Here is a 12,661-nt window from a genome sequence, read left to right as displayed (position 1 = left end):
ACCCTCCCCGACCCCGATCCCCAGTTCGGGTCCGTAACTCTGTCTGTCCAGCACCTTGGGGCATCCTCCCAATGTGAAAGGCGCTATACAAATGTAATTTTGTTGTTGTTGTGGAGGCCAACCTCTTTGTTTGGCCACAAAATGAATGTTTCTTGATTGATATTTCTTGATTTATGGCATAAATCTATCCTATTTTGTTATTTCTATGATTTTTTCTTTGGCAACTATTGTTCCAGACTCACACTCCAATGCAGTGCTGGGGGTATGCTGCATTGTTGGAGTTGCCATTCTTTGGATGAGATGTAAACCGAGGTCCCATCTGCCTGTTAAGGTGGACGTTAAATATTTCATGGCAATATTCAAAAAGAAAAGAGTTGATGTCTTGAGCATCAACTCCAAATAAAATTGGTCATTCATTTCATGGCTGTTTGTCCAGAACTTTTTCTGTGTACAAACTGACTGTCACATTCGCCCATAAAATACAGTCACTGAACTTCACAGTATATCCTATGAAGCTTTGAGAAATACTCCCAAAGTCAAAAGTTCTACACCAAATGTAAGGATTATTATTATTACATGTAATACGGCAGATGTTCTCATAATGTGATGAATCAAATATACACAGATCAGAGAACCCCTGGTCTTATACATTTAAAAAAAGACGTGAAACATAATTGCAGTTGATGATATGATCCAAGGAGAATCATTGGCTCAAAGCTCTTAATTTGTGCACAATTTAAAATTAGTATAGATTGCAATTAAAAAATCTTTAATTTAAAAAAAAGCCAACGTTCCAGGCTTAGTTTAAGGCATACTCATTTGAAAGGCTTGTGGTCTTTTGAATTAAGGAGTGAGGTCAAGCTCAATATCAAAACTGAAGTTATTGAAGGTTCACACTGAAACGTATAGATGCATAAACAACAGACTATAAGGCGCTATGTCAAATGCAAAGATTATTATTATTATCTAGGTTTGAATAAAACTATTTAAAGCAAGTTAAATTAAATTACTTTAAAGAAAGTAAAAGTACCACAAAGTCTTTACAAAGTTATTGAGGTGACATTCATAAGACACCTGCACTCATATACAGACATAAAGACAGTGGGTGGGAGGGAGGATTAATAGTATATTATATTTAAACATCATTGCCACTACCATCGCCAGTGTTGCTCCCAGTGGTGTGACACTGATAGCAATCAAATATCGGTAATACATTAGCAGTTGCATCACAGTTTGTCAGGCAGCTGCACACAGTTGTTTAAGACCGTGATATGGATTCATAAATGAGAAATGACAGAATAAAGGGCAAGCAATGAATTAATTACAGGGAGGTCTATCCAGAACACCTCTTGTATTGACATGAAGCAGAGATCCTGTTCTCCAAACTGTATTAATGAATTGGAAATGCAGAATGGATACTGAAAACCTCATGTTGTATTCAATAAAAAAAACATGCCTATAGCTACAAATACACAAATATGAAATTATTTATTCCAGAAATAATTCTTAGATACTAATAAGAAAAATAAACAATATGACCCATATCATTACATACATCGCACCAAGTTAACTCAGTCAATAAATTGTAAATATCTGTATGATAAATGATGCCCTGAATGCAGTACTGCATAATGATGTAAGTGACCTTGCGATAGTGGTGTCTAACGTACACTGAAAATGGCCATCTATTTGTTACATTAGTATAATGGGATTTATAAAGATGTAATGGAAAGATTGCTGTTTTTAGCAATCAGTATATGATAGACACCCACCCACTTTCACTCACTAATACACACACACAAGTGGGGCCTTTCATCTCTGAGATTAAATGGAATAAAATTACGTTCTTAAGTGAAACAAATTTGGCCAGTCCCAGATCAGCTCATCCCTACCTCAGCTTCTGCATTCAATTTTCAGTGTAACTAAATTATTTTGAGCCATGTGTAAACCAAGTGCAAGCGATGTGAACATTGTATTAATCAGTATTAATCACCACGTGAAAACATATGTAGAGAATTACAGATACCCTGAACAATGTAATTAACAACCTATCCTTTCTATTGGTTGGTATTTGCATTCAACTGTGTACATATTATTTAGATGTGGCACATAACATCCCCTCTGATAACTGGGATCATTTTTGTACTTTATTGTAAAACACTACTGTCTTTTCTCAGATGTTCTCTTCTGTCCCAGGTCTGCTTTCAAGGTCTAAATCATCCAGGATATAGCTTAAACTGATAATATCAAGCAGGTTTGAAATGTCTTATAATTACGCACAGTTTGAAAACTGCTTGTGGTTTAAAAAGTAGCCTTGTGTAAGCAAAGCAGTGTACCACTGTGTGGGGAAGACAGTCACTATGTGATAGTGGAATCAGTAACTAGGATCCATAGTTATAAGATAGTCACAAAACCAAAAGAACTCAGGGAGGAATTTTTTCACCCAGAGAGTAGTTGGAATGTGGAATTCCCTGGCCGGGTAGAGTGATGGAGGCGAAATCAATCCAGTGTAGCTTTCAAGAGGGCAGTAGACAAGCCTATTATAGAGAGCTTGAAAAGGTATGGGGATAATGTAGGGCAGTGGGATTCAAGCGATCTCCGTGCTCTGTGAGTGGGTGCTGACTTGATGGCCTCCTTTCGTGCTGTAGATTTCTATGTTTTTATGGCTGCCTGTAATATGGCAATTTTACTCAGTGGATGGATGGGTGGAGAAGAAAGGTTGATATGTGAAGTAGAAAGATTCACACTCTGGGAAGTCAGCAACAACTTGCACTTATATAGCGCCCGCCATGCAAGGTAGCATCTCAGAGCACTTAACAGTGACAGAAACTGATTCTGAGCCAGTGGGGAGGGGGAGATGGCCATAAGCACGGTCGAAGAGGAAGGTTTTTAGGCGGGACTTGAAAAAGGGGAGAGAGGGGGCAAGGCGGAGGTACTGAGGGAGAGTTTTCCAGAGTTTCGGGGCATAGTAGCTGAAAGCGCGACCTCCGATGTTGGGGCGGAGGGTGCGAGGGTCAAGCAGGAGGCCAGTGCCAGTTGAGCGGAGGTGCCAGGTGGTGGACTGGGGAGTGAGGAGGTTGGAGAGATAGGGAGGTGCCAGAGAGTGAAGGGATTTGAACACAAATGTGAGGATCTTGAAGTCGATTGTTCGGTGATGAGGAGCCAGTGGAGCCTGGCCAGAACTGGTGTGTATGGAGTTTGGTTCGGGTCAGTATGCAGGCTTAGAGTTTTGAATGAGCTAGATCTTTTGAATAGTGAAGCTGGGAAGACCAGCGAGAAGTGCATTGGAGTAATCCAAGCGGGAGGTGACAAACGCATGCACGAGGGATTCGGCTGCATTTGGGGTAAGTTACGGTCGGAGGCGGGCAATGTGGTGGAGGTGGAAGAAGGTGGTCCTGGTCAGGGACCGAATGTGGGGGAGGAAGGATAACTGGGATCAAACTAGATGCCTAGATTGCGCACTGGTTTGATGAGTTTGAGGGAGAGTCCAGGGAGGTTGAGGAGTTCAGATCTGCAGGAGTGAAGATGTTGACGGGAGCCAAGGAGTATGGCTTCTATCTTGTCCATATTCAACTGCAGGAAGTTTTTACTCACCCAGGCCTTGATGTCTGCCAGACAGTCTGATAGAAAATCGGTGGACCTGGAGTTGGTAGTAGATTTGTGTCTCATCCGCATACATGTGGAAGTTTACCCCATGTCTGCGGATAACATCGCTCAGAGGGAGCATATAAATAAGGAAAAGAAGAGGGCCAAGGATAGAGCCCTGGGGTACCTGCCGGTGACCCGCAGGTGGGCGGGGGTGAGAAACCATTTGCCGAGATGAAATGGAAGCGATTGGTTAAGTAGGACGAACTATGGAGCACGGTCCCACTAAGGTGGATGAGAGAGAGGCGGTGGAGGAGGATAGCATGGTCGACGGTGTCAGGCAATTTCAATTAGGCCCAAAGGTTGGCAAAGGGAGAATTATTCTAAATGTTGCTGTTCTGTCCTACCTCTTTGAATGTACTTATCGACACCTCTCTCCCTTACTCAGCGTGCAATCCCGTCCCCGTAAAGCGATCTGAGATGTTACCCTACGTGAGAGGTGCTATATAAATGTGAGTTGTTTTGATTCTGTATGTAATCTTGGACTACTGAATGCTGACACCAGGAGTGAAATGGTTGCAAAGCAGTCCTTTTTCAGACAGTCATCAAAACAGTAAACACAACACTTCGTTCCAGTGTCACAGAGATTAGAAAGTACAAATGCAGGACAAACGATGGCATAGGATCTTGGCCACGGATATGATGACATCACGGGCGTGTGCATGCTTCACTGAGCCCTGCAAATGCCAATAGTTGTTTACCACCAGTGTTGCAGAGTTCTCACTGATGCTCAGTCTGCTTTTCAGCTGACTCCCATCAAAACAGAGCAAGCAGTTTCCAAGCCAGCTGACCTGGACCGAGCACAACCCAGAGTGTATCCAAGTGGGCAGGTGGAACGCAGCATTTGTTTTCATATTAGGGTAGATTTGCAAACTGCGGGGATAAGCATACAGATCTTGAACTGTAGCCTCAGCCCACCCCGATTCATAACGCCAAAAGCCCACTGAAGCATATAGTGCCAACACAAACAAGCTACTTGTTACCAAAATCAATTTCCAACGTAAACCTGTTGATCTGATCTTCAAAAGTATGTGCTGGGTAGTTTTAATACTGCACCTTCTGTAGAGAAAATGATTCTCATTCTTCCAAATATAGTGCTCACCATGTTCAGGGCAACGTTAATCCTGAATCAGGTTTGAAAGCTGCTTGTAAAAAAAGGTTTTATTGAAAAATGTATCAGTGGAGTTGCCAGTCCACACAATATACAATATAAACTTGGTGATCTGGACCTTGAAGCCAATCTGGAGAATTTGAGGGAAGCCAGTAGTGCTGTACACTATAAAATACAGTTTCTACAGTAAACCTACACGTACAAGAGTGATCCTCGAGGTTGGTAAAAAGCCTCTAAGCAAGAGGATATGGACTCGAGCTTACAAGGAAAAGTGAGCAGACAGTTCAGATTTTATTATTTTGTACAGAAAGATAATAATCCTTGCATTGGATATAGCCCCTTAGCACATCTTCGAGACATCCCAAAGTGCTTCACAGAATATACTGTAAAGTATATTTTGTGGTGAACATCTCCCCAGGGAAGCGGATCACATCAGCAGATATAAGAGAGTAGTAGCCATCTTCTATTTGGAGAAGAACTGGATGCACGGGTATTAGAATTCAAGGAATGCAGGATTTTTTTTCAAAGTGTGTTTTTTTATTACGGGAGCAGGATCTAAACTGTGAAAGTGAGTAATTGAGGAAAGCCATGTCCAACATCGATTGCAGTACTGTAATAGGGGACTATAGTGACACTATAAGAAAGTATGGAATGAAAAATGGCATTTGGTCCCTCAGGTCCCTTCTCAGTCCAGAGAAAAGTTATGTCTAGCACCACTTCACCCCATCACTCCATTTCCTGAGGGAAAGCTGAAGAGAGTCTTCATAATAATAATAATCCTTGCATTTGATATAGCGCTTTTCACGTCTTCCAAATGTCTCAAAGCGCTTCACAGAATATACTGTAAAGTGAATTGACCGTATATTTGTGGGCAAAATGTGGCAGCCAATTGCGTACAGCAGTGTCCCACAAACAGTCGTGGATTAAAAATGACCAATTTATTGTTGTTTTTTGGAGGGATTATTATTAGGCGTGTGGAGTAAGGAAACTTACTCAAACTTGCCCTGCCTGGAATTGAACCCAGGTGTCTCGCTTGCAAGGCGAGCGCTCTAACCACTGAGCTACAGGACTTTGTAAGCTCCAAATTCTACCTCCACCTGTACCATTCACACCTGACTTCTTTCTTCACTATCACTCCCTACCTCTCCCCAATGCAAGCTCAACAGGATGAGAGGCAGTGCTGAGATGGAGGAAAAGCATGCTAAGAAGCAGTGAGAAAGGAGATATCAAAGGAAGTAGCACTCATAAACACATTTTCTGTAAATTAATCTCTTACTCATGTCAGAGAGGATAATAATAACTTTCACTTGGCATTGTTGGCAAAGTTGCACAGCCTCATGCGGTGAATCAGTATTCAGTTACAGAAGCCATACAAGAACAGTAAACACTTCTATTACATTTAGAATTATGTATGTTTACCAATGAAAACCCTAGAGCGGTTACTGAGCGGGAAAATGACAGATGAACAATGTAGGCTGATATCTATCATCTTCTCCTGCTTAGTGTTTGGGAAGTTAAATGATCTAGAAACAAGAAGAACAACAACAACAACTTGGATTTATATAGCACCCTCCACGCCGGACGGAGTCTCAGAGCGCTTTACAATAACGGATCCCGGCGCCGAGCCAGGTGAGGGGGAGGAAAGTGACCAAAGGCGCGGTCGAAGAGAAAGGTCTTCAGCAGAGATAGAAAGAGAGGGAGCGAGGCGAAGGGAGTGAGGAAGGGAATTCCAGAGCCTCGGGGCATAGAAGCAAACATTTAGGGGATGGATCTTGACACACCAGGAAGTCAGGATAAAGAGCAATCAGAATGAACATTCTTATTACTATCTAGTAAAGCTATTGCCTAACCCCTGACATTTGACATTTTGTGTTGATGGGAGACTACTGATGGTGAGATTTAGCCTGAATTACAATAAAGACAGTGATAGTGAGACCAACAAAAGATACAGGTTTCAGGTCAGTTAACTTCTGTGACATGCACCAGAGAAATACAGTCCCACACCTTAATATAAATATATTCACATGAAAGTTAGCACAGCTAATGATGCCTGTCCTTGAAACTCAGAAAAGTTGATGACAGTGATACAGTTATGAGTAATTCAGCTCCAGTAACTGACTGGCAGAATGGTGCAACTATGCACATGGCAGGCTGAAAGTGTCCAGATGGAAGCACTCACAACCAGATTGATCGCATCTCAGTGATAAAGTGCTGCAGAAGATGAATCTTTGATGTTCCTATGTGCGAAGCAGAAAAAAAGACAGGAAGTGACCATGAACTATTTGTCACAAGGCTTTACATCAAGCTTGTTAAATAAAGAAATGGCCTTCAACAGCAAAGTGTGATGTGAAGAAGCTGAAAGGTACAGTTGTGCCCAAGGCATAATTGGTGGGTGTTTGAAAATGTTAATAGTTCCAGAAAAGGGGTCTTTGGGAGAAGAATAGAATGGATTTAAAGTAACTGTACATCTATGACCAACATTCATATCAACTCACAAAGCATTAGGTAAGTGATAGCACTAAGAATCGTGTTGGAATAAAAAGCACCACACGGAGGTGGGATAAGCAGTCATGCAAAATTTAAAATGCCAGAGCTATAGAGACATTACATTGTTATCTAGGAAACATTTTTTGCAGCTAGCAGAATTGAAGATCAAATACAAAATAGATTGCAAACTATGAAACTACTTGTCTGTGTTTTGACAAAAGAAAATCACATTTCAGATCACATTTTTTCCTTGAGATGGGTGAACACCTGCATTAACATACACCTTTATTCCTGAGTGGTAGTCCTCTGTCCTATATAACAGTTTCCACCTCCCAAGATTCACTTCCAATGAGCCTAACACTTCTAAGAGTGGAGTCTAAATTCTAAACAATATTTTGCTTTCTGGTACTGACAGAGTTGCTGTGGATTTCCATCATTTCTCTTTTCATAGTTTTTATTAGTTATTGGCAAGAATACTTTTCTGTATGAATAATGTTATTTGCCTACATAATACTTTATTTTTCTTACGCCTGTCATCTTTCATTTCTGTTCTCTCATTCTCCTCATCCTTCTGAGATGTATGACAGATATTTTCTTTCGCCCACAAAATATACTGTTCTATATTCTGTGAAGTGCTTTGAGATGTCTTGAAGACGTGATCAGGCGCTATATCAAATGCAAGGATTATTATTATTATTCTGTAGAAGGGTCCAAAAGTTGAAAGAAATGGAAGTGGAATAACTGCCGGAAAATGTCTGCGGATGTAAAGTGCGACTCCTGAACAGAGCCCCATGTCGTTGCCATTGGGAACTTCAAGCTAATCCCTAGTCATAGCTAAGGTCACAGTCAAGTATGCAGTGTTCACTGCAGGGGATGAACTTAATGACCAAAGGTACTTTTTCCTGCATCGTTGCATTACTTTGTTTTTTTCGCTGAGCACATTTTCACTTCACTGTCATCCTTTCTCCGTATTATTTTAGTCAAAAGTCAAACACAAATATTGAGCAAAATTGTGATTTTAAGCTTTAGATGATCCAATGTCCAATTTGTCCTCTGCGATGATGACATAAGGTACCATTACTACCCAGAGAATAATGGATAGGAGGGATAACCAATTAAGCATAGGTGAAAGGCCAAGGTCCTTAGTGCGGAACATGGCCAAGGTTGCAAAGAGTAGGAGAGAAGGGAAGATAAATCAAGAAATAGTGAATATGTGACACCAAGCTTGGATTTTAAAAGCCTGCAAACTGCAGAAGGAATGAAAGCCTGAGTTCGATTGAAAAACTCGACAAATAAATAATTAAATTGAGGGATCACATGCCAGAAAAATCTAAGAGCAAAGCACCAGAAATTTATGTTGTTTGAATTGGAGATGCAAACAATTTTTTATAATATATACATGTTTGTGTGGGTCTATGTGTGCGGAGGAGGGGGAGGGGGTGGGTGGTGTAAGGGAATTATTTCATTTTTGTCTTTGTTTTGGCTTTTGTGCTACATGTGGGAGTCACAGTGCAAATCAACAGCCAACTGATCAAATATTGACGTCCTCACTGAAGGAGTAAATCTGTGGTGCAATCACTACAACATGGGTAGCATTTAACCTGCAATTGATTGCTGGGAGACAGCAATTCCACTCCTTGTGAATACTTTCAGGCTTCACTTAATAAATTGAAGAAAAAGGAGGAAAAAAATTCCCCAAAAATCACTAAAACAATTTCCCTAAAATATTTGGCTAATGAAAATCATTTACTATAGAGATTATAATAATAATAATAATAATAATAATAATGCCTATTACATTATGAAAATGTCCAAATGCTTCACAGGAGTTTTACTGTGAAATGTAGTGACTGTATAAGTGATCATGGCAGCGAATTTGCACACAGCAATGTCTCACATACAGCCATGAAGTGAATAACCAATTTTATCAGGAGGATTATTGGCCAGGAAACTAGGAGAAACTCTCCTCTCATTTCAGCTCGTACCATGGGATCTCAATGATGGAATCGTTAGATTTCTGATGTACTATATTAAATCATTAGGTTTTTAAAAAGAGTCCAGTCCCTGATGAGAAAAAGTCATTGGTGAATTTGGATTAGAATCTAATAAAAACAAGGTTATTTATTAAAATGACAGCCAGTGTTTACAAATGACACGCACACAAGTTTATTCTGTGAGTATAGAAATAGTTTGTGATCTGACTCATATCTAGGTTCTCTTTTATTAAACATCCATCGTTGCAATATCAATTTTGGGGGATTTAATATAGTTCAAAAAACAGGAGACTTATTTGAGAGCAGCAATGAAATTCGGTACTCACGGGGTTAATTCCACCAATTTAGCCTTTCATCAACACTGGTACACACACACACAGAAACACACACACACAGAAACACACACACATACAGAAACACACACACACAATTTAATTTGTGCTATAACCTTATACGAATTTTATGACAAGACATCGGTTAATAAACACAAATGTTATTTGGACTTGATTTAGGGCCCATACAAATCAACAAAAGCGTGGCAGTCTCTTATTTTAAAAACATTTCCCCCCTCCTTTCATACCACTCACCAACACACAACCTGCATTAGCTGGAGGGTGAATTGGGCTGCTTTGCAGTTGTCTACAGGACTGATGTCAGTGCAGCTTTGTGATCAGCCAAGGACTGTCTCTTTAAAGCATTGTCTGCACTGAACAGTCACATTTTCTTCTGGTTCAATTGTCTCAATTTTTTTTCTCTCTCCGTCTGTCCATTTTCTCTCTCTCTCTCTCTTCCACACACACATGCACACACATCTCTCGGACCACATGTGGTTTCAAGGTTCATTTCAAACATGTTACTGAAACACTAATTACCACAACAGTGATTAGGAATATAATGAGGAGCTGGTTCATTCATTACTGTACCCTGTGTTGGGTCATGGTTCTCCCAGAAGACTTTCAGCAGCTTCTCAAAGCAGATTTTTTCTGGATGGTACACAACACGCACTACTTCTGTGTGGCCAGTCATCCCTATACAAAGACAACACAATAATGACACAGAGCAGTCCTTAAAAGTTAACAACTAAAACTTATTCTTTTTGTGCTATTGTCTAATTTTGTCCTTCCAGTAACCTTACTGGGATTTTTTTTATAACACGGCATCCATTGATAAAGACATAATTTTTCTCTATTGTCTCTAATCCTACATTCAGATGAGATGTTAAATCGAGGCTCAGTCTGCCTACTCAGATGGATGTCAAAGATCCCAGGGCTTTATTGTTTCTCCAGTGTCCTGGCCAAAAACCGCTCAAATAAAATTTGTCATATATTTCATGGCTTTTTATAAGAAGAAGAATCCTTGCATTTGATATAGCGCCTTTCAGGTAGGAAGAACATGTCAAAGTCATTTACCTGATTTACTGTAACCTATAGGGAGTGTGGTTTTTGTAGGCAATTGTAAATTTAGGATTATTGCTTGCAAATTAATTGCCACAATCACCTACAGAGTACACAGTTCCTCCTGGTGGTAGGGGGGGGGGGAAATCTCTGGAATTATGTAAGCAAGGCGTGTCCCTCCAGGGAGAGACTGCACATTCCAATCCAATACATGAGAATTTCCATGTGTAGGTGGTATGCATGGAACTCTCAGTCTGGTTTACATACTCTTACTCTTAAGCATAGTGATGGGTTTCCTCAATGGTCAAGCACCGTCTGATCAACAAAAATGTAGTCACTTCACAGTAAATTCTGTGAAGCACTTGGAGACGTCTTCCCGATGTGAAAAGCTCAATATCAAATGTAAGGATTATATTTATTAATAATTTCAATTGAAGACAACAGAGCAGAAGTAATCTATTATGCACAATAGTATATTTTTGTTGCTAAATCCAGAATATTTGGGGACATTTCCAGGGTTATCCTTAGCTGAGGTTTGTTGGACAGGTTTCCATTTGCCCTTTTTTTTTGTAATCAACTTAAATCTCTTCCTTTATCTTAAATCAATTCCTATTGCACCCCAATGCACATATGATGGTGCAGAGTGGGAAAGGAGGCAAGTGAAATTTTGAAACAGTTTGTTTACAGCACCATGAATCAATAACACCTAAACCTGAGCCAAGTTTAAACTGATTTTCAGGAGGTAGGAGATTGTACCAGCAGCTACAATTTTGGTAATCGCTTCACACTTTTTATGCAATGTGTTTTAAAGACTTGAAGTTGGAGCTAGAGTGTAAGTGGGGATTTTCACTCACGTTAACTCACTTATTACTAAAGATGACATTTGGCAAAACTCCCACCACAATTCACAGTTCTGGGAAGACACCAGATTGACTCTTTACTGCAGCTGTGAAGAGTGGTTGTGGGTTGCAGCATATGAAGGCAGCAACCAGTGAGACAGAGAGATAAGTGAGCATTGAGCCTGTGGCTACTATACTGGAATAAAATGTCACCAGCATAAAAACAGCACGCAACTTAGTTCAGCAACTTTCAACTCTTAGCACAACAAAAACTTAAGAAAAGCAAATTTAAGGCATGCTGCACTGCAGAAATCAAATGTTTTGTTTGTTTATTATTTATATCATTTTGTCCCTCACTTTCCTTAACCAGAAATTTCTAGGCTATAGATGTACTGTATTTATGGTTGCCACTTGTGGACTCACTCAACAACAACAACAAAATTACATTTATAGAGCACCTTCTACGTCGGGAGGACGCCCCAAGGCGCTGGATAGTCAGGGGTCAGGATCTCAGCATGGGGGAGGGGTGGATTAGTAGACTTATTAGTAGACTCGGTTTCATTTTGTGTTAAGGGATCATTCTCTTGCCAATTTATCCTTGGGTCTCCTCATCCCATTTGTACAAAGCTGTGCAATTGTAGCTGCTCACTCCAACATTGATTTATATTGATATATAAGGAAAGAATTTAGAGTTGTATGTTTGTTTGTAACTAGTCGGTAGTTGTTTAATGAGCAATGAAATGAATGGTTAAAATAGTTAACATCAGTAAAATAGTTAGCATTGGTAAATGGGCAGAATAACCTGGAGATATTGGTGCATTGGCTATGCACGTTGATAAAACTGCATTCTATTACATACTTCAAATCACCAGTGTCTAACTGTAGTCAATGCTCAGTTCTCATGTACAAGTGTGTACTGTGCCTCCTTCACTTTCAATGGAATACATCAAATTTCGGATATCTGAGCACCAACCAGCCCCTTCCCTTCTTAAAAATGACTGAAAATATCTATAAACTTAAAAGTCGTTTATACTTAACAAGTACACAAAGGAGGAATTGATTAACCAAGGATAAATGTATTTTCTTTAGAATTCTAGTTGAGATATAGCGGAATTGGAACCGGCTGCGTAGATGTTAAAAGTCAATTCAAAGTGATGGTGAAAATAATCATACAGAGTGATTTAAAACAAG

General features: G+C 40.0%; 1 protein-coding gene across 2 annotated transcripts in view; it reads right to left on the bottom strand.

Moving 5' to 3' along the window:
* Nucleotides 1-12,661, bottom strand: part of msra (methionine sulfoxide reductase A) — a 190,856-nt gene that overhangs the window by 64,245 nt on the left and 113,950 nt on the right. Inside the window, exon 4 of one of the 2 annotated variants that reach the window (XM_007904467.2) lies at nt 10,161-10,265. The exons of the other annotated variant lie outside the window; for it this stretch is intronic. Within the exon in view, the coding sequence (XP_007902658.2) occupies nt 10,161-10,265 (105 nt within the window). The remainder of the gene's footprint in view (nt 1-10,160; nt 10,266-12,661) is intronic. 2 annotated transcript variants of the gene reach the window in all.

Source organism: Callorhinchus milii, unplaced genomic scaffold (genome assembly GCF_018977255.1).
Source record: "Callorhinchus milii isolate IMCB2004 unplaced genomic scaffold, IMCB_Cmil_1.0 Scaffold3, whole genome shotgun sequence".
In the NCBI taxonomy this organism is placed as follows: Eukaryota; Metazoa; Chordata; class Chondrichthyes; order Chimaeriformes; family Callorhinchidae; genus Callorhinchus; species Callorhinchus milii.
The sequence above is the reverse complement of the archived record's forward strand: the minus strand, read 5'-3'. Positions and strand labels throughout refer to the sequence as shown.